Raw genomic sequence first — 26,088 nt, 5'->3', positions numbered from 1 at the left:
AAAGTTAAAGTTCTAAATACTTCAGCACAAGGGGGAAATTAGTCAAGCGCTCTGAAAGTGTGATGTACAGGGAGATATTAGAATAAGTTTAATCACTTTATCAGTCATTGTTTGCATCACTGTTGTTTTTATATCATGTTTTTGTTGTTTTTATATTATGCCTCTGTTGTTATATCCTTTTGTTACTGTTTATTTATTAATAAATTCATATATTATTTTCATATACATTTTACTAACTTCCTTTCATCTCTCACACTTCTATTATAGAGAAAGGGAAAATAGCAATATTAAAATATTTCCGCTAATTAATTCCCTTTTAATGTGCACTAATTTCATGCACCAGGCTACTAGTTTAACAATAATCCACAAACTAAACTAGCTGTAGGAAGGAGCGTGTGAGAGTTCAATTGAGAAGCTGAATATCTCGTTGGAGAGCACCAGTGAGGCTGCCCACAGAGAAAAGGAAGAAGCACTTCACCGCCATCCCCTTCCCTAGCCATGCAGTTCAGTGATGAGAGGACCACTCAGCCCTGAGTTCTCCAGGAGCGTAGAGAAGGACAGGATGACCTTAGGCCTTCACAGTGGGGGACCGGACACCCAGCCACTGCGGACACAGGACTTGCGTCCCTGAGGATGAGGAACGCCAGACTTGGCCAGTGTGGACCCTGCTGCCAGAGACCACAGAGACGTCCTGCAGTGCCTCCCTGGAATGGAGCATGTGCCCCCCAGAGCTGGCACCACTGATGCCCCTGACTCCTGGTGCATGCTCACCCTGGACCCAACACCACTCCTGTGCATGCACCCCACCCAGAGGGACAGGAAGCTTACTGAAAGAAATAATGCCCCCAACGTCCCATGCCCAGAGAAGGAACTAGACATCAGGATTTGAGAGGCCCAAAGAACCCTCATAGATAGAATCTAAAGAGTGCTACCTTAAGATGTATTATAATTAAATTTTCAAAAGACAAAGAGAATTTTGAAAGCAGCAAGAGAAAAGAAATCTGTTACAATAAAGGGAACCCCCTCAGACTATCAATGGATTTCTCAACAGAACCTGGATAGAGTGGGACAATTTATTAAAGTACTGAAGAAAACTGCCAATAAAGAATAATATACCTGGCAAAACAATCCTTTAAACAACGAAAGAGAGACGAGAGGTTTTTCTAAACAAATAAAAACTGAGAGAGTTCATCACCACTAGACCTACCTTAGAAAAACTGCTAAAGGTATTTCTTCAAATTGAAACAAACACATTCTAAATAGCAAAGTGAAAGCATGTGAAAACATAACTCTCACCTGTAAAGGTAAATATATAGTCAAATACAAAATAAAGCAGCATTGTAACGGTGGTATATAAATTTCTTCAAACCCTAATATAAAAGTTAAAAGACAAAATATTAACAATAACTGTAACCACATAGAAAAGCTAATAGATACCTATTATAAACAAAGTAAATTCTCCAAGTACACAAAGGGGAGGGAGGAAGATGTGGCGGTTTAGCATGTGACTGAAGTTCAGTTGTTAACAACTTAAGCAGACAGATATAAGCATAGGATATTTTAAGCAATCCTCAAGGTAACAACAAAGAAAATCCTGTAATATACATGAAAGAAAAAAAGAAAATCAAATCATCAAGTAACAAAGAAAGACAAGAGAGGAAGAAACAAAACAACTTCAAAGCAAACAGAAAACAATCAACAAAATAGCAATAGTAAGTCCTCACTTACCAATAATTACTTTAAATGTAAGTGGATTAAACTCCCCATTTTTAAAAAAACAGAGTGGCTGAATGGATTTTATTTAAAAAGAACCTGTGATATGCTATCTATAAGGGATTCTGTTTAGATATAAGGACATACATGATAACAGAAATAATAAATGAATTCAGTAAAGTTCCAGTTTTCACAACAAAAGAAACAATCAACAAATGAAAAGGCAGCCCATATAAGGAAGATAGCTATATGTCAGATGAGAGGTTAATATCCAAAATATATAAAGAACTCGTACAATTCAATAACAAAAAATCCAATTAAAAAGTGGGCAGAAGAGCTAAATGGACATTCTCCACAGAAGATGACTAAATAGACAACAGTGCAATGAGAAGATGCTAAACATCACTACTCATCAGAGAAATGCAAATCAAAACCACAATGAGAACATGTCTCACACCTGTTAGATGGCCATCTTCAACAAGATAAGTAGAGTGTTTTTGAGGATGTGGAGAAAAAGGAACTCTTGTGAACTGCTGATGGGAATGCAAACTGGTACAGCCAATATGGAAAATAGTATGGTGGTTCCTCAAAAAAATTAAAAAAGGACTACCATATGATCCAGCAATTCCACTTCTCAGTGTATATCCAAAGGATCTGAAAATAGGCCATCAAAGAGAAAGCCGAACCCCCATTTTTTGCAGCATTATTCACAATAGCCAAAATACAGAAACAACTTAAGCATCTCTCAGTGGATAGATGAAGAAAGTAGATATGGTCTATATAGACAATAGCATATCATCCTATCTAATAAAAGATGAAAAGGGTAATTAACCGTACCTCTGCTACGCTTCCCATTGGATAATCAGGGCAATATGCAAATTACCTGCCAACAAAGATGGCGGTTAATTTGCATGCATAGGTGCCAAGCGAAGGAGCGAAGCCGGGTGGCCCTGGGCAGGAGCAGAGAGCGAAGGCCAGCCTGGTGAGCGAAGAGCAAAGAGGGGGGCCCGCCGGCCCACACGTGCAGGGCCAGGGGCTTAGCTAAGGCTTAGCGCATACACCCCTTTGGCCCCACAGCAGGGCATCCTTGCAGCCTCCTGACAGGAGGGCGGCCAGGAGAGCTGAGTGGGGCAGAGGCTGCAGGGAGCCATGGAGGGGCAGGACTGCTGGAGCCAAGTTCCCAGGGGTCTGAGGAGAGTGGTTGACAGGAGCCTGGACTGCAAAAAAGGAAGAGGCAGCAGCCATGGGGAGGTCTTCCAATCCCCCTGCACAGACACCCTACCACAGCCCTCGCAGCCCTGGGGAGACGAGGAGGCTGACCAGACAGGAGAAGACCCAGCCTTGGGGGTAGCTGCAGCCCATATCTCCAACTCCCAATCTCTTCCCCTGCCACCCCCGCCAGGGGCACCCACAATAATAGCACGCCTGCGCCAACCCATCAGGGCCCCTAGGCACCCAAGGCCCATGGCCTGCCGCTGCTGGGCCCCCTCCGCTGGGGCCAGGCACGCCTCTCCTCCCTACCACTCCAGACCCAGGAGGAGGCAGGCCTAAGCGGCCCCTCAGGGACAGACTCATCCCCCCCAAACACCCCCTCCCTGACAGCAGTAGCGTTGTCTCCGCAGCAGAAGTGCACTGAACCTTGCCAAGGGTGCGGCTAAACCTGCCCTCCTAGCCCACCTGGCCCCACCCTGGCCCGGCCCCTGCCCTGCTCCAGGAGATTGGAGCCCCACCCTGAGTATGTACAGCTGCGAAAAGGCCATGTACAATTTAAAGAATGGTGCCAAGTGGGGAGGTTTGACAGTTACTCCCCTTTCAGCCTTGCCACCCCCTTAGTGCCACCCTAGCACTCCCCTCGCCCCCCTGCCAGCGCCTCCAGAGATGACCACCGCTATAGGGCTGCTGGCCAGAGCCCGCCCCTCTGAGGCCTGTGGAACCCTCTGCAAAGCTTCCATAGCTACAGTCCCAGGAAACAATCATGCCCTCCTCCCCTAATCAGCACCTGCTACCTGTGAGGGTACCCATGGGCTAAAAAATAACAATTCCTTCCCATTTAGATATCACTTACTTGATGAAACAATTCTAGGTTTATTAGCTCAGAACCTCCTCATGACAACCCAGTGAGGTAGGTGGAAAAGAGATTACAATTCCCATGGTATATGCGTATGCAGAAATGAAGCTCAGAGAGGAAAAGTGTCAAGCACAGTGGTTCCCAAGGTGCAGCACATGCCCCATGGGGGGGGGGGGGGCAATTTTATTTTAAGTGGGGACAATTCCAGAATGAGTTAACAGTGAATTTTTGCATTTCTTATGGTTCGAAGGGGCCTCATCTACAGCGTATCCTCTATAATGAAAGGCCAATATGTAAATGACTGAATGGTGGAATGACCGGTCACTATGCTGTGTGCTGACCACCAGGGGGCAGACACTCAACGCAGGAGCTTCCCTCTGCTGGTCAGTGTGCTCCCACAGGGGGAGAGCCGCTCAGCCAGAAGCCAGGCTCACAGCTGGCGAGCACAGCAGCAGTGGTGGGAGCCTCTCCCACCTCCGTGGCAATGCTAAGGATGTCCGACTGACGGCTTAGGCCCACTAAACCATCAGTTGGACATCCCCCAGGGCTCCCAGACCGTGAGAGGGCACAGGCCACACTGAGGGACCCCCACCCCAGTGCACAAATTTCGTGCACCGGGCCTCTAGTCCTATATAATAAAAGGCTAATATGCAAATTGACTGTACGGCAGAATGACTGGTCATTATGACACGCATTGACCACCAGGGGGCAGATGCTCAATGCAGGAGCTGCCTCCTGGCAGTCAGTGTGCTCCCACAAGGGGAGCCCACTCAGCTAGAAGCTAGCTCACGGTGGCAGGAGCCTCTCCTGCCTCTGCGGCAGTCAGACATCCCCCGAGAGCCCACGGACTGTGAGAGGGTGCAGGCCAGGCTGAGGGAACCCCTGTGTACATGAATTTTGTGCACCAGGTCTCTAGTTCATTTATGAAAAAGAAGAAATTCTTGCCATTTGCAACTACATGGGTGGACCTAAGTGAGATGAGTCAAATGGAGAAAGATATATACTGAATGTGGAATTCAGCTATCACATATGTGGAATTTTGAAACCTGGTTATATGTCATGCCATCATAGCCATCAGAATACATTTAGTCAATACAGAATAAATTTAGCATACAATGGGGCTGGAGCTGAAAAAGGGGAGATGTTTAAGGTATAAACTTGCAACTTGTACACAAGTAAGTCCCAGAGATCTAACGCACAGCACATGGGATACAGCCAGCAATACTATTGTGCTGGGCTGCATATCGGGGCTCGCTGTACTGTCTGTTCCTGGAACAGACAGATAGGAAGGTACTGACATCAGGTCAGGCCTTGAGATATGGTCTCATGGTCCCTCCTCAATATACTGTGCTCTCTGTTCCCGGAAAACATAGATAGGAAGGTGATAATGCTATACTGTGTCAGGAACAAATTGCGTAAACAAGGCTTTGTAACTTTGTAGTTTTTGCAAACAAACAGACTGTAACGCTTGCAGTCATTGCTGCAGTTCAGCCTTTGCTTTGGCGGAGTGCTGGGACTGCAGACAGCTGGCCAGCTTAATAAAGGTTCCTAAGCAGAGAAACTAAGATGGCGGCATAGGGAAACACCGAAATTGCTGCCTCCTACAACAACTTCAAAATACAATAAAAGGACAGAACGGACATCATCCAGAACTTACAGGAGGGCGGGCGGAGTGGAAATTCTACAGCTAGAAGGAAAGAGAAAAGCACATTGAGGGTCAGGAGCTGCGGAAGTAAAGTGCAAAGGTACGGAGGCTTGAGCGTGCGGAAAGGGGCTGGTACCTGAGGACGCGGCTGTCTTTTTGAATCGGGAGGGAGTCACAAGCTCCCGACTGCTCTGAACTCCGGTTCCGGGAAGTCTCTGGGGACCCAGGACTCATACGGGGAGAAACTGGACTGTCTGGCAGCGGGCAGAACTCGGAACTCGAGGGCGGCTTTCCCTCAGAGGTGCTTGCAGCAATTAAATTATCAGGACACTGAGACGCGCACGGCCCCTTACGGCAGGGCTGAGAATCCTCCATAGTTCCTTGCTCCACCCTTTGATTCCCTGAGACCCCACCCCACCAGGCTGTGGCAGAGGCTTTTGCATATGAATGCCCTGGCCCTTTGCAACCTGAAAATTACCTAACAAACTGCAGCTGGGCCACAGACCCAGAACTTCCAAGAGAAGGCCCAAGGCCCCACAGCAGCTTGCATTGCTTCACAGCTGGGCCTCATCAGGGCACCTCCAAACTCCAAAAAAGGAAGGGGAATCTGCAGTTCTCTTCATAGCTCCTGCTGGGTAACCTCCAAGAGCCAGTGTACCCAGTGGTCAGAGGGGGACCATCCGGATTACAACTCCTCAGATCTATAAGGGACACACCCAGGGGGCAGACTCAGTGAGCACCAAAGCCCCACTGAAGCAAGTCTTGCCCCAGAAGGGTGTCTTCAGCACAGAAGTTCTCCCACTGCAGACACAGCCAATTCTCACTGCCAATTGGCCTGGAGGTCAATTCCTCCCAGTGATCCTACAACAATCAAGGCTTAACTACAACAAGACTGTGCACAAAGCCCACAAGGGGGTACACCAAGAGTGTCCACCTCAGGTAACAGGGGAGGCTGAGCCACTGGGCCCTACAGGACACCTAGCACACAAAGCCACTCTACCAACACAGGGAAGCATAAAAAATGTGGAGACAAAGAAACAGGTCACAAATGACAGAAATGGGGGAATGCAAACAACTGGATATAGAGTTCAAAACCACGTTTATAAGGTTTTTCAAGAATTTTATGGAAACCGCCAATAAATTTAGTGAGACCCTCAAGAAATCTAGTGAGACCCTCGAGGATATGAAAAAGGACCAACTAGAAATTAAGCATACACTGACTGAAATAAAGAATAATATACAGAGATCCAACAGCAGACAAGAGGATCCCAAGAATCAAGTCAAAGATTTGAAATACAAAGAAACAAAAAATACCCAACCGAAAAAGAAAAAAGATTCCAAAAATATGAAGATAGTGTAAGGAGCCTCTGGGACAACTTCAAGCATACCAACATCAGAATTATAGGGATACCAGAAGAAGAGAGAGGGCAAGATATTGAAAACCTATTTGAAGAAATAATGACAGAAAACTTCCCCTACCTGGTGAAAGAAATAGACTTACAAGTCCAGGAAGCGCAGAGAACCCCAAGCAAAAGGAATCCAAAGAGGACCACACCAAGACACATCATAATTAAAATGCCAAGAGCAAAAGACAAAGAGAGAATCTTAAAAGTAACAAGAGAAAGAAACTCAGTTACCTACAAGGGAGTACCCATACGACTGTCAGCTTATTTCTCAACAGAAACCATGCAGTCCAGAAGAGAGTGGCAAGAAATATTCAAAGTGATTAATAGCAAGAACCTACAACCAAGATTACTTTATCCAGCAAAGCTATCATTCAGAATAGAAGGTCAGATAAAGAGCCTCACAGATAAGAAAAAGCTAAAGGAGTTCATTACCACCAAACCAGCATTGTATGAAATGCTGAAAGGTATCCTTTAAGAAGAGGAAGAAGAAAAAGGAACTCTTACCATTTGCCACAGCATGGATGGAACTGGAGAGCGGATAAATACCACATGAAATCACTCATTTGTGGAATATAATGAACAACATAAACTGATGAACAAGGACTGATCCAGAGACAGAGAGGCATTGATTGGACTGTCGGGCCTTGGAGGGAAGGTAGGGGAGGGTGGGGGTAAGGGGGAAAGATCAACCAAAGGACTTATATGCAAGCACATAGGCCTAACCAATGGACACGGACAACGGGGGGGTGGGGGGGAGGGCATCAGCGGGGGGGGGGGGTGTAGGGGGTAACGTGGGGATAAGGACACATATGTAATATCTTAATCAATAAAAAATATATTTAAAAAAAAAGGTTCCTAAATTTAAATTCTGAGTCGGTGGTCTATCTTGCTGAGCCAACCCATAACACTATCACAAACTTCCAGTGGCTTAGACACTAAATCTTAATTGTTTTTACCACAAAAATTAAATAGCAATCATGTGACATGAGACAGAGGTTAGCTCACATTACAGTGGTAAGCCTATTGCAACGAATAAATGCATCAGTAAACCTGTCGTACATCTTTAACTTCACAGTATTACATGTCAGTTAGATCTCAAAATTTGTCATTTATAAAAAAACACTAAATGTCCATACTACCAAAAGTGATGTACAGAGTCAATGCAATCCCTATCAAAATATCAGCAACACTGTTTACAGAATAGAAGAGAATAATCCTAAAGTCATAAGGAAACGTGGAAGACTCTGGCTAGCAAAGCAGTCTTGAGAAAAGAACAAAGCTGGAGACATCACACTTCCTGGTTCCCAGCTGCAATCACGGCCGCTTAGCGATGGGCATGTGTGAGTCCTTACGGCTTCGTCGTTGCGAGAGGATCACAGAGCGCACTCACACAACCCTGGGGGGTAGCCCCACACACCCCGGCTGCCCAGGGCCTTGTGTGGTTCCATGGAGCGAAGGAGTTTCTCTGTCATTGGTTCCTTCGGCTCTTTTCTGCCCCAAGTCTAACACTGGCTTCCTTAGCCACCATTCCAGGCTCAGTGGGCCAGACCTCGGAGCACCCAGAGGCCCAGGACGGTCCTGGGGTGCCTGCTCTGACCGCTGGCAGCTTGAAACATTACCTATAAGATGAATTTTCTTCAAGACTTGCGGGTTGAGACACACCTTGGCATCACTCTTGAGATAAACAAGCTAAGCACACATTCCTAACCTGATTTAAAAGGCCTCCCATGATCGTCGGCGCCCCCTCCCCAAGTCACCTTTCCCTCTCTCCCATGACCCTCCTTCACTGTGGCAACCACACTGGTCTTGTCTCCGTCATCAGTTGCACCATGAACCCCTCCAGTGGGCGGATGTTGTTGCAGGCTTCTCTCATTAATTTTTTTAACAAATTTCAAGTTTAATACAATTAATTTCATTTTTATTTTTAAAAGACATAGTATCTTAAACATTTCAGGGTTCCCTGAAGCCATGTGGACGGTTCTGGAGGGTACACCGTGCAACAGGGAGGCCATGCTGCGACGGAAGCAGCACAGCCGTCTTACCAGGGAGCCCGAGCGAGCGGCCGGCTGCTGCAGGTCCTCGCTGTGCGCGGAGCTGTGGAAACTCTGCGGGATGCACGTGGCCGAGAAGCCCTCCTCCTCAATGAGGCTCTTGTACAGCTGCGTCTGCGCGCGAGCCAGGCCTTTCAGGATCACATAAAACCCATCATTTCCGAGCACTGCAAGCAAACCAACGGCCAGGGTTAGCGCCAGACCCACTGCCCAGGCTCTGTGAGGGCGCGAGGGCCCCACCACCCGGCGCTCCTCTCAGCAGACTCCCTTCCGGGGCGACAGGACTTCAAGGCGGCCCCAGGAGTCAGCAATGCCCACTCACATCACCAGGGCACGGACCGCCCGCCGCGCACACGGTGGTTCTCCCCCGGCGGTTGTCACGTGACCTGCCCCGAGGCGCTCATGGCCGCAGGAAGTAAGACGTTATGATCAAAGGGAAAGCAGCCCAGCCCAGGGGATGTTTGCACATGTTTCCTTCCCCTCCTGAGGCCGCTCTGCCTATCGGTATGGGAGGTGCCAAGGCAGAGGGGTTTGCCCCGTGTTTCTCCGCTCCGCCTGGGGGCGCTCCACACCGGCCGCGGGCCCCTGGAGGTCAGGGACCGGACATCGCGGCGCAGGAGTGGAGGCCGCTCAGGGCGCTGACTGCTTCCTAACTGGCTGCGAATAGAAACTTCGCATCATTTATTTGCCAAAGCTGCCTCTCCTCATGCCCTGAGACATACCAGCCGCCTGCCTTCTCTCTGGGTCCAAATCCTGCCGCAGCCCAGAAGAGAACAGAGCAGCAGCTCCCGGGGGCCGGGGCGGAGGGGGGCGCTGCGGGTGGCCCAGGGACAGCGAGGCTTGGGTGGCACCACTTGTCAAAGCTCCTCAAGCACCAGATCCCAGGCTTAAACATGCACAACCTGCACGTCACTATCAGCTTAAACACAGGAGGGGCACACTGGCTCTGGGCCCGCCTCTGTGCCGGCACCTGCCCGCCCAGCGGTCACGGTCATGTGGAGCGCGAGAGCACGCACGCGTAGTGGGAGCTGTGGGGACGGGGCCACTAGAGGCCGCAGCGGCTCGCTTCACCGCTTCTGCGTCCCGAGCCAGACGCGCCTCCACGCCCACTGCCGACGTGAGCCCTGTTACCCCGTCAAGGTCCTGTGGCAGGTTCCACGCTGTGCACACGTCCGGGCTGCGAGCTAGACCCCTGCTCTGCCTGAGGGCCAGAGGGCTTACACCCCCAGCGGCTCCTACTGTGCTGGCCCGTGGGCCTCCAGCACCAGCGCCCTCCCTCCCCCTTCTGGGTCCTCCTCCTCCTCCTCCTCTTCCTCCTCCTCCTCCTCTTCCTCCTCCTCCTCCTCCTCCTCTTCCTCCTCCTCCTCCTCCTCTTCCTCCTCCTCTTCCTCCTCCTCTTCCTCCTCCTCCTCCTCCTCCTCCTCCTCCTCCTCTTCCTCCTCCTCTTCCTCCTCCTCTTCCTCCTCCTCTTCCCCCTCCTCTTCCTCCCCCTCCTCTTCCTCCTCCTCCTCTTCTTCCTCCTCCTCCTCTTCCCCCTCCTCTTCCCCCTCCTCTTCCTCGTCCTCCTCCTCCTCCTCCGCCTCCTCTTCCTCCCTTCCTCCTCTTCCTCCCTTCCCCCCTTATCCTCTCTCTCCCCCCTTCACCCTTCTCTCCCCTCCACCCCTCTGCTTCTCCTTTGTCCCACCTTTCTCTTTCTCTCATATGTATTTCGTAGGAATGTGGTTTCAATTATGGTAAAGTGAGACCCTATGTGTGACCTAGTCAGAGATCATGTTTCATCTTAAGTGGAAAGAAAGCACATTTCAAAGAAATATAAATTTATTTAAAATGTTAAAAAATAAAAAGTCAATGTATGTACCCATGAAAACATGTTTATGGGACTAATGTCATGTAACAACACAAGTCTGGAGCAGGGTTTGGTGGTTAGTTTGTAAGAAAATGGGCGTAACTTGAATGCGGGTCATCGCCAAGCACGCTGTTCATCACTGAGCAAAACAGCAGCTCTGGACCAGGCCGCCACCAGACCTTCCCTATTTTCTCCAGAAGGTCTATGGCCTTAGGTCTTAATAAGTGGGCTGACAGGCCATTCCTGAAAAATGGCTTATTAAGAAATAACCTCCTATAGATTTCCAAGAGCAGAAACATAGCTGCCCTGGCATCCCAATAGGCTGGGTCCGCCCTGATGAGCAGGCGCAGCACTGATCATTGATCATCGGGCGCTCGGTGAGGTGCTGGGACTCATTCTCTCAGGAATCCCAAATGTCACTTAGCATCAGTCCATTTTTCAGATGAAGAAATTAAGTCTCAAAATCATTAAGTAACATCAAAAGTGACAAAATACATTAATTTCTGCAGGTTTTCAAGTATAGGGTGTCCCCCAAAGTATACACACACTTTGAATAATTATAAAGGCAGTGTTCATTAAAATACATTTCATTTTCAAAATTGAGCTATCAGCTGTTAAAGTGTGTATACATTTTTGGGGACACTGTATATTCACACGCACACACACACACACACACACACACACAAAACCCACATACATATCTAGGAATGAGCATGCAGTGTATTACAGTATATGCATATATATTTATGTCTGAAATAAAATGCATAATATATGTGTATGTACACATATACATAAAAAATAGTTTTATAGATTTTATAAAGGATCTCAATGAAGATTAAAAGAATTCTTACTATTTTGTTACAAAGTTCAGTTCAGAAATTGACCCTCAATTATCACCTAAAAATTAATGTTACTAGTTTATTAATCTATCAATATCAGTTTGGTAGAGATATGAAAACAAAAGAATCTAAGAGAATTTTCAGAAATATATGCAGAGTGGGATGAACTTCTTCATACAAATACTTGAGGAGAAAAAAGAAAATCCTCATTCAAACAAAAATATAACATAAATTGAGTTAAAAATGAAAAATCAAGAGGAAAGTGAAATAGAGCCACCAGCAGAAAATTCTCAGAATTATTCATGTAACATCTGAAATCAGCCCTCAAATATATGGACAAATGATATAAACCCCATAAAAATGTCTACAGAAAGAAGTGCAGTAGAATTAAGCTCTCAAATAACAACTGAAATATTACTTACAAATCACAAAGTGATATTACATTTCTGAACTGTGACTATATATATATATATATATATATATATATATATATATATATATTAATAACGCAAGATAAAATAAGCTTTTGAAATCTAAGTAATATGAAGAAACATTAGGTATAGACACCTTAGTCAAATTTGCAAAGTACACAAAATATTTCATGTAACTTTTAGAAAAGAGAATAGTCCAAGCATTTAAGAAAAATTCTATGTATATAAAAGGCTAATATGCAAATTGTCCCCTCAGGAGTTCCACCAGGAGAACAGTTCGATTGCTTGATATGAGTGCGCTGACCGCCAGGGGCAGTGTGGAGCATGGTGGGTGACCAGTGGTGGCGGTGGGGTGCTGAGGGAGTGAGGGAAGGAGGAGGCGGGGAGCCCGGGAACCTGATCTGCCCTGATCCCTGGCCAGGCCTAGGAACCCTACTGTACATCAGGCCTCTAGTCTGACCATAAGAATTAAAACAATAGAGATAAAAATGGCATTAAATCTTCATCCCCAGGCTTTATAAAAGTAAAGAATCGATAAAATCATGTTGGTTACAAGTACGTTTCTTTAAATTACTTATCCAGCCAACCTCTATGACATAAAAAGACAAAAGAAATCTTTCCTAGGACTTGAAGGAATTTCGTAGTGGAGGACCTTATATTTTAAAATATCAGTTTACCACATTTGTACCAGGTGAACAGAAACATTCCAAAAGAAATAAGAATACTAATAATGGAAGGTTTAATGAATGGCTTTGACTGTGACTTTCAAAAGGTGAGAGGCCAAACATAAAGTTAGATTAAAGCAAACATGTGTGCGGATTCCCTGCTAAGGGTCTACACAGGACCCTCAGCTGAAATCGACCATCCTAAACGGTTTCTAATGTTTCCAGGGACTACAGTTGAACCAGGTCGAGTGGTCATGTGGTTGGTTCTACGTGTGTGTGTGTGTGTGTGTGTGTGTGTGTGTGTGTGTGTGTAACTGAGCATCAGTGCTTCTCCCTTCGTGAAGCCTCTCCTACCCTCCGCCCTGCTCGCCATCCTGACCACCTCCCGTCCCAGGCGTCCTCGCAGGACTTCTGTTTGGGGCTCTCTCTGCCTTTTCGGTTTCCGCCGGTGACCACAACCTCCTGGGGCAGGAAGGGCCTCTGACGCGCCCTCAGTACCTCCAGCACATGGCATGCCACCTGAATGTTGTAGGCCCCTAGCAAGTACTTGAATGAATGAAAGCTTAATTAATGATCCTGTTGTATGTATCTCCAAAGAATCTCATAAAACATTTGGGGGGGAAACGCGTTTGTTTTTCTTAGAATTCTGTCCTCTGAGAAATGAAATAAAGCTCCTTGATGGCCTAATTTTCTACTCAGGTGGGAGCTTAGGAAAATACCAGAAAGTTATATGAATTTTAAGCCCATGGTTTAATTCATGGAATCCCCATATAAAGGCCTAAATGGTCCCAGAAGTAACATAACAAAAGCAATGCGTGAGTGGCCTTTGCATAGCTTTTGTGGAATTAAAATATCTTTGGGGGTGGAGTTTGTTCTTAAGGGCAATTGTCCCTCTCTAGGTACTAGGAATAATTATTTCAAGACACAAGTCTAATAACCTCTTTAGAATATTTTTATGTGTGGAAGATAAGATATAAGTAAAACTGGATATTTGTTTTGATTTTTTTAAAAAACACAAATAAATAAATATTATCTAGCTCAGAGCTAAGCGGAAGAAGAAATAAGAAGAAATTCATTTCACCTTATTTTGGGCTTGGGCCTTCCATTGGAATAGCCTCTCAGTATTGATACCTTCTGTCAAATATTTCTAGAGATTTCATAAAGGTAGAAATTATAACTATAAAGTATTGGTGATTGTTTTTAATAACTTTAAAACCTGTTACTTTATCATCTTTTTACTTAGTCCTTCTCACTAAGAAAATTTCATATTTCAAAATTGTTTGTTCACATGGGTACTAAGGTAGAGGCCTCTGATTTTTTCAGTAAATGATAGAATTCATTCATTCAGACTCTGTCTTGTTATCTGAAAGTTGCAGTAAGTGAGCTTACAAAAATACATACAGCATTGCTTTAAAAGTTAGTGATAAAATAGAATGAAGGAAAAATGGGTGAGAAAAAAGATAAAAACAAGAACAAATTAAAAAACAAATTGTGTGAAATCCTATATATTTGCCAGGAGATAGTATTGAGTGAGCAGACAGTTTTTGCTCCATTTGCCTTACTTTTAAAAAATGTTAATGTCACATAGTTTTTAAAGGCTTATAACAATGTCCTTAAACTATTTCACATGCCATACAAAATGAGAAATCTGATTGGTTATGTGATTTAGCAACTGTAAGAGAATTTTAAATATAACTTGCCTAGAAGTCTCAAAATCACTGAATATATTTCTCCCAGAGGTTCTCAAAAAAGAAAATAATGTCATGTAAGCACAACTAAACTTTTCCCAAAGCACATTATTAAAATACAGGGTCCTGACAGACTATTTCTAAGGACTTAACCATCATTTCTCCGCGAGAGGGTCAGAAGCAGACCCCTGGGGGCAGCGGTGGCGGAGGGGCCACAGGTTTGACTCCTGTGGCAAGAGAACATTATTTGGATCACAGTTCCCATACACAGAGTGATGCCCACTACATTTTTTATGAGATTTACTTACTGTGTTTACAATATGTTAAATGAAATTTAAACCACAACAGACAATAAAGTCTGAGCAGGTTAAGAAAATGTTAAAAATTTAGTAATATAAAAAGATTCTGAGCACAAAAAATAAACATAAAAGTGCCCAGCCAATGTGGCTCAGTGGTTGAGCACCAACCCATGCACTAAGTGGTCATCAGTTTGATTCCAGGTCAGGGCACATGCCCAGGTTGTGGGCTCGATCCCCAGTAGGGGGTGTGCAGGAGGCAGTAAATCAATGTTTTTCTCTCAAATTCATGTTTCTGTCTTTCTTTTCCTTCTCTCGTCATATCTCTCTCTCTAAAAATCAATAAAGACATATTTAAAAAAATAAATATGAGTATTTTAAAATGAGGAGCCATGGTGTTTTGAGGTATAACATCAAAAGTTAGGAGTAAAATAAAACAATGAAATGTAATGGGCTTCAAATAAAGAAAACAGAGCAAAGATGATATAGTGAACGAAAGAAAAAACCCTTCAATAAGTTCATAGAAATATTTCAGTGTTAATATAAAAGTAGATAGTCATAAAATTTTGATCAAGAATCTAATTTCAGGTTAGCCACTACCCTGGATTCTCAAGCAAAATAATTATTTTAGCTTCCCTGAGCTTTAGGTTGCCAATCAAAAAAATGCCCCCTGCCCAGAGCATAAAACAATAGTGCAATGGACACTCTTGAGATCCCTTTAAGTAAACTGTATACCTATTAGCATACAGAAAAGGGGTACTATTTGGGACATGTATTATGCATAGTATTTTTGGGACAGTGATAGAGTAATCATGTTTCAGTACCGTATTCACTTAAACTGACACGTGTGCTATTCAGTCCTTCAATCACAGTTCCTATGGCCTTGCCTGAGAAGACTACTGACAGGCTGAGTGCATGCTGGGAAGACTAGGGAGCTGCCTTAACAGCAAAACCCAAGGACCTGTGCCAGGGCAGACAGAAGGTGCCAACAGCTGTTGGAACTGCAGGTGAGAAACCACAGCCTGGGTGGCAGGCTGAGTGTCAGCACCTAGTGGAGAGGCTGCGGGACATTTTCCATTGCAGCCGGGGAGGAAGCGCATCCCAGGCGGGAAAAGATACCCGGTTGGGCTTGTTTGTTACGTTGGATGAACAAAAAGGTTTACAAAAGTCGGTAAGTGAAATAACTGAGTTGTCAGAATCGGTGTCTTAAAAACTCAAGAGAAGGGCTTCCACACAGACAGTAAACACAGAGACTGGAATTTTTTTTTTTATAATAATGTTACAGTTTATTTATTCATTTCTTTATTCTTTTTTTTAAATTAAATCTTTATTGTTCTGATTATTACATTTGTTCCTTTTTTTCCCCCCATAACTCCCCTCCTCCCAGTTCCCACCCCACCCTCCGCCCTCACTCCCCACCCACTGTCCTCATCCATAGGTGCACGATTTTTGTCCGGTCTCTTCCCCATCCCCCACACCCCTTCCCCCCCCCCCAAGAATAGTCAGTCCATTCCCTTTCTATGTCCCTGATTCTATTATAATCACCAGTTCATTCTGTTCATCAGATTATTTATTCACTTGATTCTTAGATTCACTTGTTGATAGATGCATATTTGTTGTTCATAATTTGTATCTTTACCTTTTTCTTCTTCCTCTTCTTAAAGGATACCTTTCAGCATTTCATATAATACTGGTTTGGTGGTGATGAACTCCTTGAGCTTTTCCTTATCTGTGAAGCTCTTTATTTGACCTTCAATTCTGAATGATAGCTTTGCTGGATAAAGTAATCTTGGTTGTAGGTTCTTGCTATTAATCACTTTGAATATCTCTTCTGGCCTGCATGGTTTCTGTTGAGAAATAAGCTGACAGTCGTATGGGTACTCCCTTGTAGGTAACTGAGTTTCTTTCTCTTGCTGCTTTTAAGATTCTCTCTTTGTCTTTTGCTCTTGGCATTTTAATTATGATGTGTCTTGGTGTGGTCCTCTTTGGATTCCTTTTGTTTGGGGTTCTCTGTGCTTCCTGGACTTGTAAGTCTATTTCTTTCACCAGGTAGGGGAAGTTTTCTGTCATTATTTCTTCAAAGAGGTTTTCAATATCTTGCTCTCTCTCATCTTCTGGCACCCCTATAATTCGGATGTTGGTACGCTTGAAGCTGTCCCAGAGGCTCCTTACACTATCTTCGTATTTTCAGATTCTTTTTTCATTTTGCTTTTCCGGTTGAGTGTTTTTTGCTTCTGTGTATTTCAAATCTTTGACTTGAATCTTGCGATCCTCTGGTCTGCTGTTGGGAATCTGTATAATATTCTTTATTTCAGTCAGTGTATGCTTAATTTCTTATTGGTCCTTTATCACAACATTGAGGGTCTCATTAGATTTCTTGTACATCTCATTAAGTTTATCGGCAGTCTCTAGAAGACTCTTGAAAGACCTCAAAAGTGTGGTTTTGAATTCTATATCCAGCAGTCTGCTTTCCTCCATTTCTGTCATTTGTGTCCTGTTTCTTTGTCTCGGCATTTTTTATGCTTCGCTGTGTCGATAGAGTGGCTTTCTGTGCTAAGTGTCTCAATTACCTGAGGTAGACACTCTTGGTGCATCCCCTTGTGGTCTTTGTACACAGTCTTGTTGTAGCTAAGCCTTGATTGTTGTAGGTATCACTGGGAGGGATTTGACCTCCAGGCCAATTGACTGTGAGAATCAGCTGTATCTGCAGTGGGAGAACTTCTGTGCTGGATCTCTAGGGCGGCACTAATCTAGCCTCTGCCTGAGGCTATCCAGCAAACGCCTCCATGCAAGGCTTGGGCAGGGTGGGTCCCAGGGGATCAACAGGGCGGGCGGAACGAGTAGTTATGGCTGCTCTCAGTCCCTTCCCCAGAGGCACTGCCTCTCAGTGTCCCAGCAATGGGTGCAAGTACCTCCGAGAGAAAGCTGCCCTCGAGTTCCGACCGATGCCAGACAGTCCTGCTTCTCCCGTTTGAGTCTGGGTCACCAGAGACTTGCCCGGAACTGGAGCCCAGAGCCTGAGACTCCCTCCCAATTGAAACAGACAACCGCACCCTCAGCCACCAGTCCGCTTTGCACGCACCTCAGCACCTTTGTATTTACTTCGGCACCGCATCTCCTCTGAGTCTTGGTATGCTTTTCTCTTTCCTTCTAGTTGTAGAATTTCCCCTCAGCCAGCCTTCCTGTGGTTCTGGGTGATGTCCGTTCCGTCTTTTAGTTGTATTTTTGAAATGGTTGTGAGAGGCAGCAATCTCCAGTATTTACCTATGCGGCCATCTTGGTTTCTCTCGAGACTGGAATTTTTAAGCAGCATTTGAAAGTATGAGATGTGAGCTGGGATGCCTTATTTCACATAAATGATCAAAGTGACATTTGTCCAGGAAGGAAAGTTCATATTTTAACAGTTAATCACCTGAGTCAGCAAGATGCCATCAGAATATTTGCTTCTACTTGTAGTTTTAAAACCTTTGTGAAAAAAATAAGTGTGTAGTTACAAACACTGACTCGTGGATATACACTCACTATGGCAGCGATTCTCAACCTGTGGGTCACGACCCCTTTAGGGGTCGACCAACCCTTTCACAGGGGTCGCCTAAGACCATCAGAAAACATATATATAATTACATATTGTTTCGTGATTAATCACTATGCTTTAATTATGTTCAATTTGTAACAGTGAAATTAGGGGTCACCACAACATGAGGAACTGTATTAAAGGGTCGCGGCATTAGGAAGGTTGAGAACCACTGCACTATGGAAAATTCAACACAAAGATATGGGGAAGAGAGAGGTCATTGTCCCAGTCACTGCCCTTCAACTCCTCTCTCCCCCACCAGGGTAACAACTTTCAAAACAGGTATTTTGGGATTGTCCTTCAGGATGTATCCCTGTGGACTTTGCCAGGTGTTTTTATAGATCTATAATAATAAAAGCAGAATATGCTAATTAGCCGGGGGAAGGAAGGTCTACTCTTGCACAAATTTCATACATCAGGCCTCTAGTTTATATATAACTTCAGGTATTTATGAAAATACACATGTGTTTATATTACCTATTAATGCTACAATTGTTCTGTTTGCTGTTGTGGGGTTTTTGGCCTCCATGTCAATATATGCAGATCTGCCTCATTCTCTTCAACCACAGCTAGCATTGCAAGGCCGCTTACCACCCTGTTGCTGGCCACTCTCTAGCCAAGGCCATTCAGGCTGATTCCACATCTTTCACCATAAGGAATATAATTTCAGGGATATATGACAACACAAATACATTTTTGAGTCCTACCCTCAAACTGACAGCAAAGCAATGTTGCAAGTTTGTTCTTTCTTTCAATATCATTCGTCCCCTGCAACACCGCCGTGACTTCGTCTTCCCTGCTTGAGGCAGATTAAATGAAGCTGTGAAGGAGAACCATCAGGGAAAACTCTCGAAACGTGTCCTGTTTCCAGCAGACATGCATTCTCTGAAGTTACAGTTAGACTTTCAACGCAGTGGCCCTGAGGAACCACTTGCTCAGACTGGCAGCTCGATGGGGAGGGGTGGAGAGCGAGCGCAGACCTGCGGTACAGTGTGTTTGAACTCCACTCGAACCAGGATACGTGCATGATGCTTTGTACCTTAGGGTCCCAGATGCCCGTCAGTGATGAGTGGATAAAAAAATCTGTGTACATTTATGCCATGGAATACTGTGCAGCTGTAAAAAAGAAGGCTCTTCCTTACCCTTAGAGACAGCATGGAGGGACCTGGAGAGTATCATGCTAAGTGAAATAAGGCAGTCAGAGAAAGACAAGTATCACATGATCTCACTCATATGTGGAATCTAATGAACAAAATAAACCAACAAACAAAATGGAAACAGACTCAGAGAACAAACTGACAGCTGTCAGAGGGGAGTGGGGCTTGTGAGGCTGGGTAAAAAAGGTGAAGGGATTAAGCAAAAACAAAACAAAATAAAAAAAACCTCATAGACACTGACAACAGTATGGCGATTATCAGTGGACAGGGGGGCGGGGGAGGTAGAAGAGGGTATGGAAGGAGATTTGACTTGGGGTGAACACACAGTACAATATAGAGGTGATGTATTATAGAATTTACACCTGAAACCTATATAATTTGTTAACCGATATAACCCAATAAATTCAATAAAAAAATAAAAGAAACAAATAATAATCTACTTTTATTTGTTACTGTGATTAATAAATAAGGAAGATTCCCTGACATACACAAAAAATGAATTAAGTAAATTAGTTTCTCTTTTCTAGTAGATACTTAATAATCACAAAAAGAAGAACAAATGCTGCACTCCTGGTTTAGGTGTGTGACTCCATGTGTGTTGACTTGCCTGCCACCAATTAAGATATAAAATACTCTCCTAACGCACCCAATATACACTTGGTAAAGGAGCTAGAAATTAAAATTGGGAAACTGGAAATCTGTCTGGAGACGTTTTTTCCCCCAATAACTAATTAGTATTGGAATCAGTCAAATAACCACTTTGACCACTTCCTGCCTTAACTATGAGCACCAATGCCAGATTGTTAGTAAATGTGCATACCAACGAGTGGTTTTCAAAGTGTGGTCCTCGGACTGGCAGCATCACCTGGAACATTACTGGACATGCAAATTAAGCCCCGTCCCAGCCCTGGGAGCAGAAAGCACAGGGTGGGGTGAGCACTGCAGTGCATCCCAGTGACTCTCCCAGTGACTCTGCTGTGTCCTCAGGTGGAGAAATGCTCGTGCCTGTCTCGAAACCTAAGTACTAAGGTGTGAAATGGAATTCATTCCGTGACTTATATCCTTACAAACGAAATACCTCTACACAGTACATTTTTAACACGTCCAATAAAATAATCTACACTAATAAAAGAGAACCATGCAAATTGGTATTACTCCACTACGCCCACCAGCCAATCAGAGTGACTATGCAAATTAACTCAACAAAGATGGCGGTTAATTTGTATACGCAGGCAAGGAGCGAAGACGGAAGACTGAAGACTGAAGAGACTTGGCTCCTCTGCTGCAGCCCCAGCGGAGAAGCCGAGCCTCACTGCAGCCCTAGGGGAGAAGCTGAGCCTCACTGCAGCCCCAGGGGAGAAGCCGAGCCTCACTGCAGCCCCAGGGGAGAAGCCAAGCCTCACTGCAGCCCCAGGGGAGAAGCCAAGCCTCACTGCAGCCCCAGGGGAGAAGCCAAGCCTCACTGCAGCCCCAGGGGAGAGGCTGAGCCTCACTGCAGCCCCAGGGGAGAGGCTGAGCCTCACTGCAGCCCCAGGGGAGAGGCTGAGCCTCACTGCAGCCCTAGGGGAGAAGCCAAGCCTCACTGCAGCCCTAGGGGAGAAGCCAAGCCTCACTGCAGCCCCAGGAGAGAAGCCAAGCCTCACTGCAGCCCCAGGGGAGAGGCTGAGCCTCACTGCAGCCCCAGGGGAGAGGCTGAGCCTCACTGCAGCCCCAGGGGAGAGGCTGAGCCTCACTGCAGCCCTAGGGGAGAAGCCAAGCCTCACTGCAGCCCCAGGAGAGAAGCCAAGCCTCACTGCAGCCCCAGGGGAGAGGCTGAGCCTCACTGCAGCCCCAGGGGAGAGGCTGAGCCTCACTGCAGCCCCAGGGGAGAGGCCGAGCCTCACTGCAGCCCTAGGGGAGAAGCCGAGCCTCACTGCAGCCCTAGGGGAGAAGCCGAGCCTCACTGCAGCCCTAGGGGAGAAGCCGAGCCTCACTGCAGCCCTAGGGGAGAAGCCGAGCCTCACTGCAGCCCTAGGGGAGAAGCTGAGCCTCACTGCAGCCCTAGGGGAGAAGCCGAGCCTCACTGCAGCCCTAGGGGAGAAGCCGAGCCTCACTGCACCCCTCGGGGAGAAGCCGAGCCTCACTGCAGCCCTAGGGGAGAAGCCAAGCCTCACTGCAGCCCCAGGGGAGAAGCCGAGCCTCACTGCAGCCTAGGGGAGAAGCCGAGCCTCACTGCAGCCCGAGTGGAGAAGCCGAGCCTCACTGCAGCCCTAGGGGAGGAGCCGAGCCTCACTGCAGCCACAGCGGAGAAGCCGAGCCTCACTGCAACCCAAGGGGAGAAGCCAATTCTCACTGCAGCCGGAGGGGAGAAGCCAAGCCTCACTGCAGCCCCAGGGGAGAAGCCAAGCCTCACTGCAGCCACAGCAGAGAAGCCAAGCCTCACTGCAGCCACAGCAGAGAAGCCAAGCCTCACTGCAGCCACAGCGGAGAAGCCAAGCCTCACTGCAGCCACAGGGGAGAAGCCTAGCCTCAAGGCCTGGCTTCTCTGCTGCGACCGGACCAAAGGCCTGAGTCCCGGGTGCTGGAAGAAAACCGGTGCTGGCAGCCAAGGGAAGGAAGGCCTATTGCGCAAATCTTAGTGCAATGGGCTTCTAGTCCTATATAATAGAAGGCTAACATAAAAACTGTCCCCTTGATTGGGAGTTTGACCAGGAGTTCAACCAGGGGCTGGGGCTGGCCGGCCAACCACCCGCGGCCCCTCCTCCTGGCCAGCCAGCTGGACCCCATTGGTGCAGGGATTCATGCACCAAGCCTCTAGTGCAGCGGTTCTCAACCTGTGGGTCGCGACCCCTTTGGCGGTCGAACGACCCTTTCACAGGAGTCACCTAAGACCATCCTGCATATCAGATATTTATATTACAATTCATAACAGTAGCAACATTACAGTGATGAAATAGCAATGAAAATAATTTTATGGTTGGGTCACAACATGAGGAACTGTATTTAAAGGGCCAGAAGGTTGAGAACCACTGCTCTAGTGCATATTATAATTGACAGAGAATCAAAATGGGGACATGCATTTGATTTTGCTAAGCATCCCTCCAGAGCCCATTACCTGTGCTGCCTTTTATCCAGGTTTCAGAAATGACATTTTTACTGAGAATCCTCAGATGGTCATCTGTCAGCTGAGAAGTTAAATCTGGAACTGTTTTCAGCATCTTCCACACGGTCTTGTGTTCATGCAGTGTCCTGTGAATGGGCCTTCAAAAAGGAGACAGATTGCAAATTGAGAGACCCCAGCATAAATAGAAAGATACAAACAAGCCAAAACATTCTTGATTTGAGCTTCCTAATTTGTATTTTCTTTTTATTTAAGGGTTGCTTAGGGACACCTGTGATGATGTTTTATTTTATTTTATTGTTTTACCAACATTCAGATGCATCTCCAAGAAACTAACCATTTGGGAACTGCTGGTACTTCCTCTTTGCAGAAAACTCAGTGCTTCATGGTAAGGTTGTACTTTTGCTGTTCTCCCATTCAGCGCTCACTAAGCTTCCTGGTGAGTAGGTGATGCTTTTCACCAAACTGGGAAATTATTGGCCATCTTGTTTCACACATTCTCTGTGCCTTTCCTCTGGGCCCCCTCATGTTTCCGCTGCCCCACCCACTGCGGTTGCACAGGCTCTGGCCCTATTTATACTGTTTCTTCTTTCTCTTTCTGTCTCTTTGACTGAATACTCTTAATTGGTGTATCTGCAAGTTTGCTGAACCTTCCTTCTGCCAGTTCAAATCTGTTGTTGATCCCCTCTAGTGATTTTTTTATAAAATTCAATCATTGTAGTTTTCAACTCCAAAATCTGTATTGGCTCTTTTATTTTTTTGGCTGTTTTTATCTCAATGATGTTATGTTTGTGGTGAGAAGGTGTCGTCACTCTTTAACTTTATCGTCTATATGATCTCTGGTGCGCAGCCACCTGTCTGTGCTTGTCTCTCCTCAGCCATCTCACTATTGGTCAGAAATGTCCTTAAGCCTGAACCCGCATGTCCCCCAACTCTTGCTGATGAACTGGTTGTACTGTCATATTTCCTTTAATTTGTTAGACAGGGTATCCTTTGTTCCTTTGAATCTACTCATAATAGTTGACTTACCAATCTTTGTCTACTAAGAATCAACATGTGAATTCCTGAGGACACTGTTGGCTATTGACTGCTATTTTCCTATGCTTCATAATTTTTGTTGAAAACTGAACATTTTCAATGATACGATGTGGCAACTCTGGATATATTGTTCCCTCCTCCCCAGGGTCAAACAGCAACAACGCCTGTGCGTGGCCTTTTCCCAGGGAGCTTGGGCCGAGTCTCAGTGCGGCCATGTTGATGCCGGTGGGGCTTCTCCAGGCTCTGGGTAGACCCGCCCCCCAGGCTTCAGGCTGCAGCTTCACACCTCGAAGAACTGTCCCTCTGGACACCAAGCCACAAACCTTGCTCTTCTGACCAAGGTTCGGCCATTTTTCTTGAATAAATTGTTTCTCATATTGTTGTAGGAATTTGATTAATTTTCAAAGTTCTTAAAAAATGTTGCCAGCATTTTCCTACTCTATGAAGGAGCAGATATACACAGATCCTCACTCTACCATTCTGGAGGTCCTGTACAGCACAGTGCCCTGGTCCCGCTGGGCCACAGCCCCCTTATAGTGTCTCATCATTCCTACATGTAAGATTTGGGTCAGCTAGAGAATACATTATCACTTGCCTTCAGTGTTTATTATTTTTATGATTGTTACCATGTCATTCCTTATACGAAAGTTGCAATAGCAGTGGTGTTCAAATACACACAGTCACGGAGCCCTTTGTTCAAACTGAATCTTAATGGGTGTACATACATAAAGTCAGTGAAAGCAGAACTCTGCCGTGCAAGGAAAGAGAGGGAAGATCAGATCCACACGAGACCGCATCTCCCTGCACGTCCAGCCGAAGCAGCATGGGGAACCCACAGGCTCCTTTGAGAGCCCAAGGAAGCCCCGGGGCCTTCCCACAGGGCATTCTGTTAAGTACTTGATTTCCACCAGATTTTATTTCCCGTGTATTGTCATACAATTACAAGGAACTACAAGGAATTACATTTTCTAATCCAATCCAATCTCCCCCTGTAAATGAGAAAGCTGGAGCCTAGAGATGCTGAGTAACTTCCCAAAGTCCTATTTAATGAATTATGGGGCCCTGATTTCACCCAGGGGACCCCACACCAGAGCGCGGCACTAAGTCACATCTTCACAGTGTGACTTCACTGACGCTGAGAGCCAGGGCAGGGACTGCTCCAGGTTTTGTTGTCTGACACATAAAACAAAATAGAACTCAAATTTACAGATAGGTGTCGGTACAAATGTGAGTGTTTCAAAAGATAAGGGAGCACAACAAATCACCAATTTCTAAGTCCTGAAAAGTCTTACAGTTCTTTTACTCGTTAGTTGCTTATGGACTTCCATTATATTTCTATTTTAAGTGTTTTTTCTGTGTTTCTTACCAATTCTGACAGTTTAAGCTTCATTACCTTCAGGGTGAATTTACCTCTGAGTCAAGGTTGAGTTATTAGCAAAAGAAAAAAGAAGATGGGATCGGTAATCAGGGCAGATTTGAATCTGAAGTGAAAAGAGAAAGAAAAAAGCATCATGTGAGGGACATGGAGCAAAGTGGAAGGAAGAGCCCGAACAGGAGGCCCTGTGGGAATTCGCTCACATTTATAGTCTGGGGGGAGATGGTAGCAAGGACAGTGCGGGCCACCAGCTGGGAACAGAGCCCATGGGAGTCCGCATGTTCGGCCGCATCTGCCCCCAGTACATGCTGTGTGCACCAGGCACATGAGCTCCTCAAGGGCCCCCCAAACCTGCTGGAGCCAGAGGGCCTATGATGGGGACACAAACATTTTCAGAAATTGCACAGCTGAAGTCCTGGGGTGTTAAGAGGTGTAGAATATTTGATTAAATCGTCTGTGATCCACAGACTAGCAGGATAGAAAAATCCAGCTAAAAATGTTGCTTTCATTAAACGATGCCAACTGCACACCATTGGCCTTCCATTGCTTACAAAGCAGCACTTACAATAGTTATAAATTTATTTAAAACAGTTCCAAATGTGATCCCCCCAATTTCATTTATTTATCCATTCTCCTGTATGCTTTCAAGTAACTCACTACAGAATTACTGTCCTGGAATCTAGTGTGTACCTGAACTTTATTGAACGAAGGAGGCACTCATGACACCGAGTCAAATAGCATAACTTAGCCCCGCGTCTGGGATTCTCCTTTTTCTCCGACAACAAAGGAGAACCTTGAAAATCCTCAGACAGGAGCCTCGTCAAAGAGCCTTTCTTAGCATCTTTCAGAAACTCTGTGCCTGAGACCCTGTCCCTTAACCATAGCCACACAAAGGGCACAGTGAGGTCTCAGGGGCACAGTGAGGTCTCAGGGGCACAGTGAGGTCTCAGGGGCACAGTGAGGATATCTCAGGGGCACAGGGAGGTCTCAGGGGCACAGGGAGGTCTCAAGGGCACTGTGAGGTCTCAGGGGCACAGTGAGGTCTCAGGGGCACAGGGAGGTCTCAGGGGCACAGGGAGGTCTCAGGGGCACAGGGAGGTCTCAGGGGCACAGGGAGGAGGTCTCAGGGGCCTTTGCTCTCTCTGCCAGTCATTCTCCAGCGAGGGGTGAGTGACCGTCCTCCCAGGGCCAGTCAG

At 45.9% G+C, this 26,088-nt stretch overlaps 1 protein-coding gene across 1 annotated transcript in view; it reads right to left on the bottom strand.

The window, feature by feature from the left end:
• CNBD1 (cyclic nucleotide binding domain containing 1) overlaps positions 1 to 26,088 on the bottom strand; it is a gene marked incomplete at its 3' end in the record, with an annotated part of 195,662 nt that overhangs the window by 18,859 nt on the left and 150,715 nt on the right. Inside the window, exons 6-7 of the mRNA XM_081111520.1 lie at positions 22,474 to 22,619; positions 8,875 to 9,050 (exon numbers count right to left, since the gene is read on the bottom strand). Of these exons, the coding sequence (XP_080967646.1) occupies positions 8,875 to 9,050; positions 22,474 to 22,576 (279 nt within the window). The 5' untranslated portion in view covers positions 22,577 to 22,619. The remainder of the gene's footprint in view (positions 1 to 8,874; positions 9,051 to 22,473; positions 22,620 to 26,088) is intronic.

The sequence above is a fragment of the Myotis nattereri genome (genome assembly GCF_964212035.1).
Source record: "Myotis nattereri genome assembly, chromosome: 17".
Classification (NCBI taxonomy): domain Eukaryota; kingdom Metazoa; phylum Chordata; class Mammalia; order Chiroptera; family Vespertilionidae; genus Myotis; species Myotis nattereri.
The sequence above is the reverse complement of the archived record's forward strand: the minus strand, read 5'-3'. Positions and strand labels throughout refer to the sequence as shown.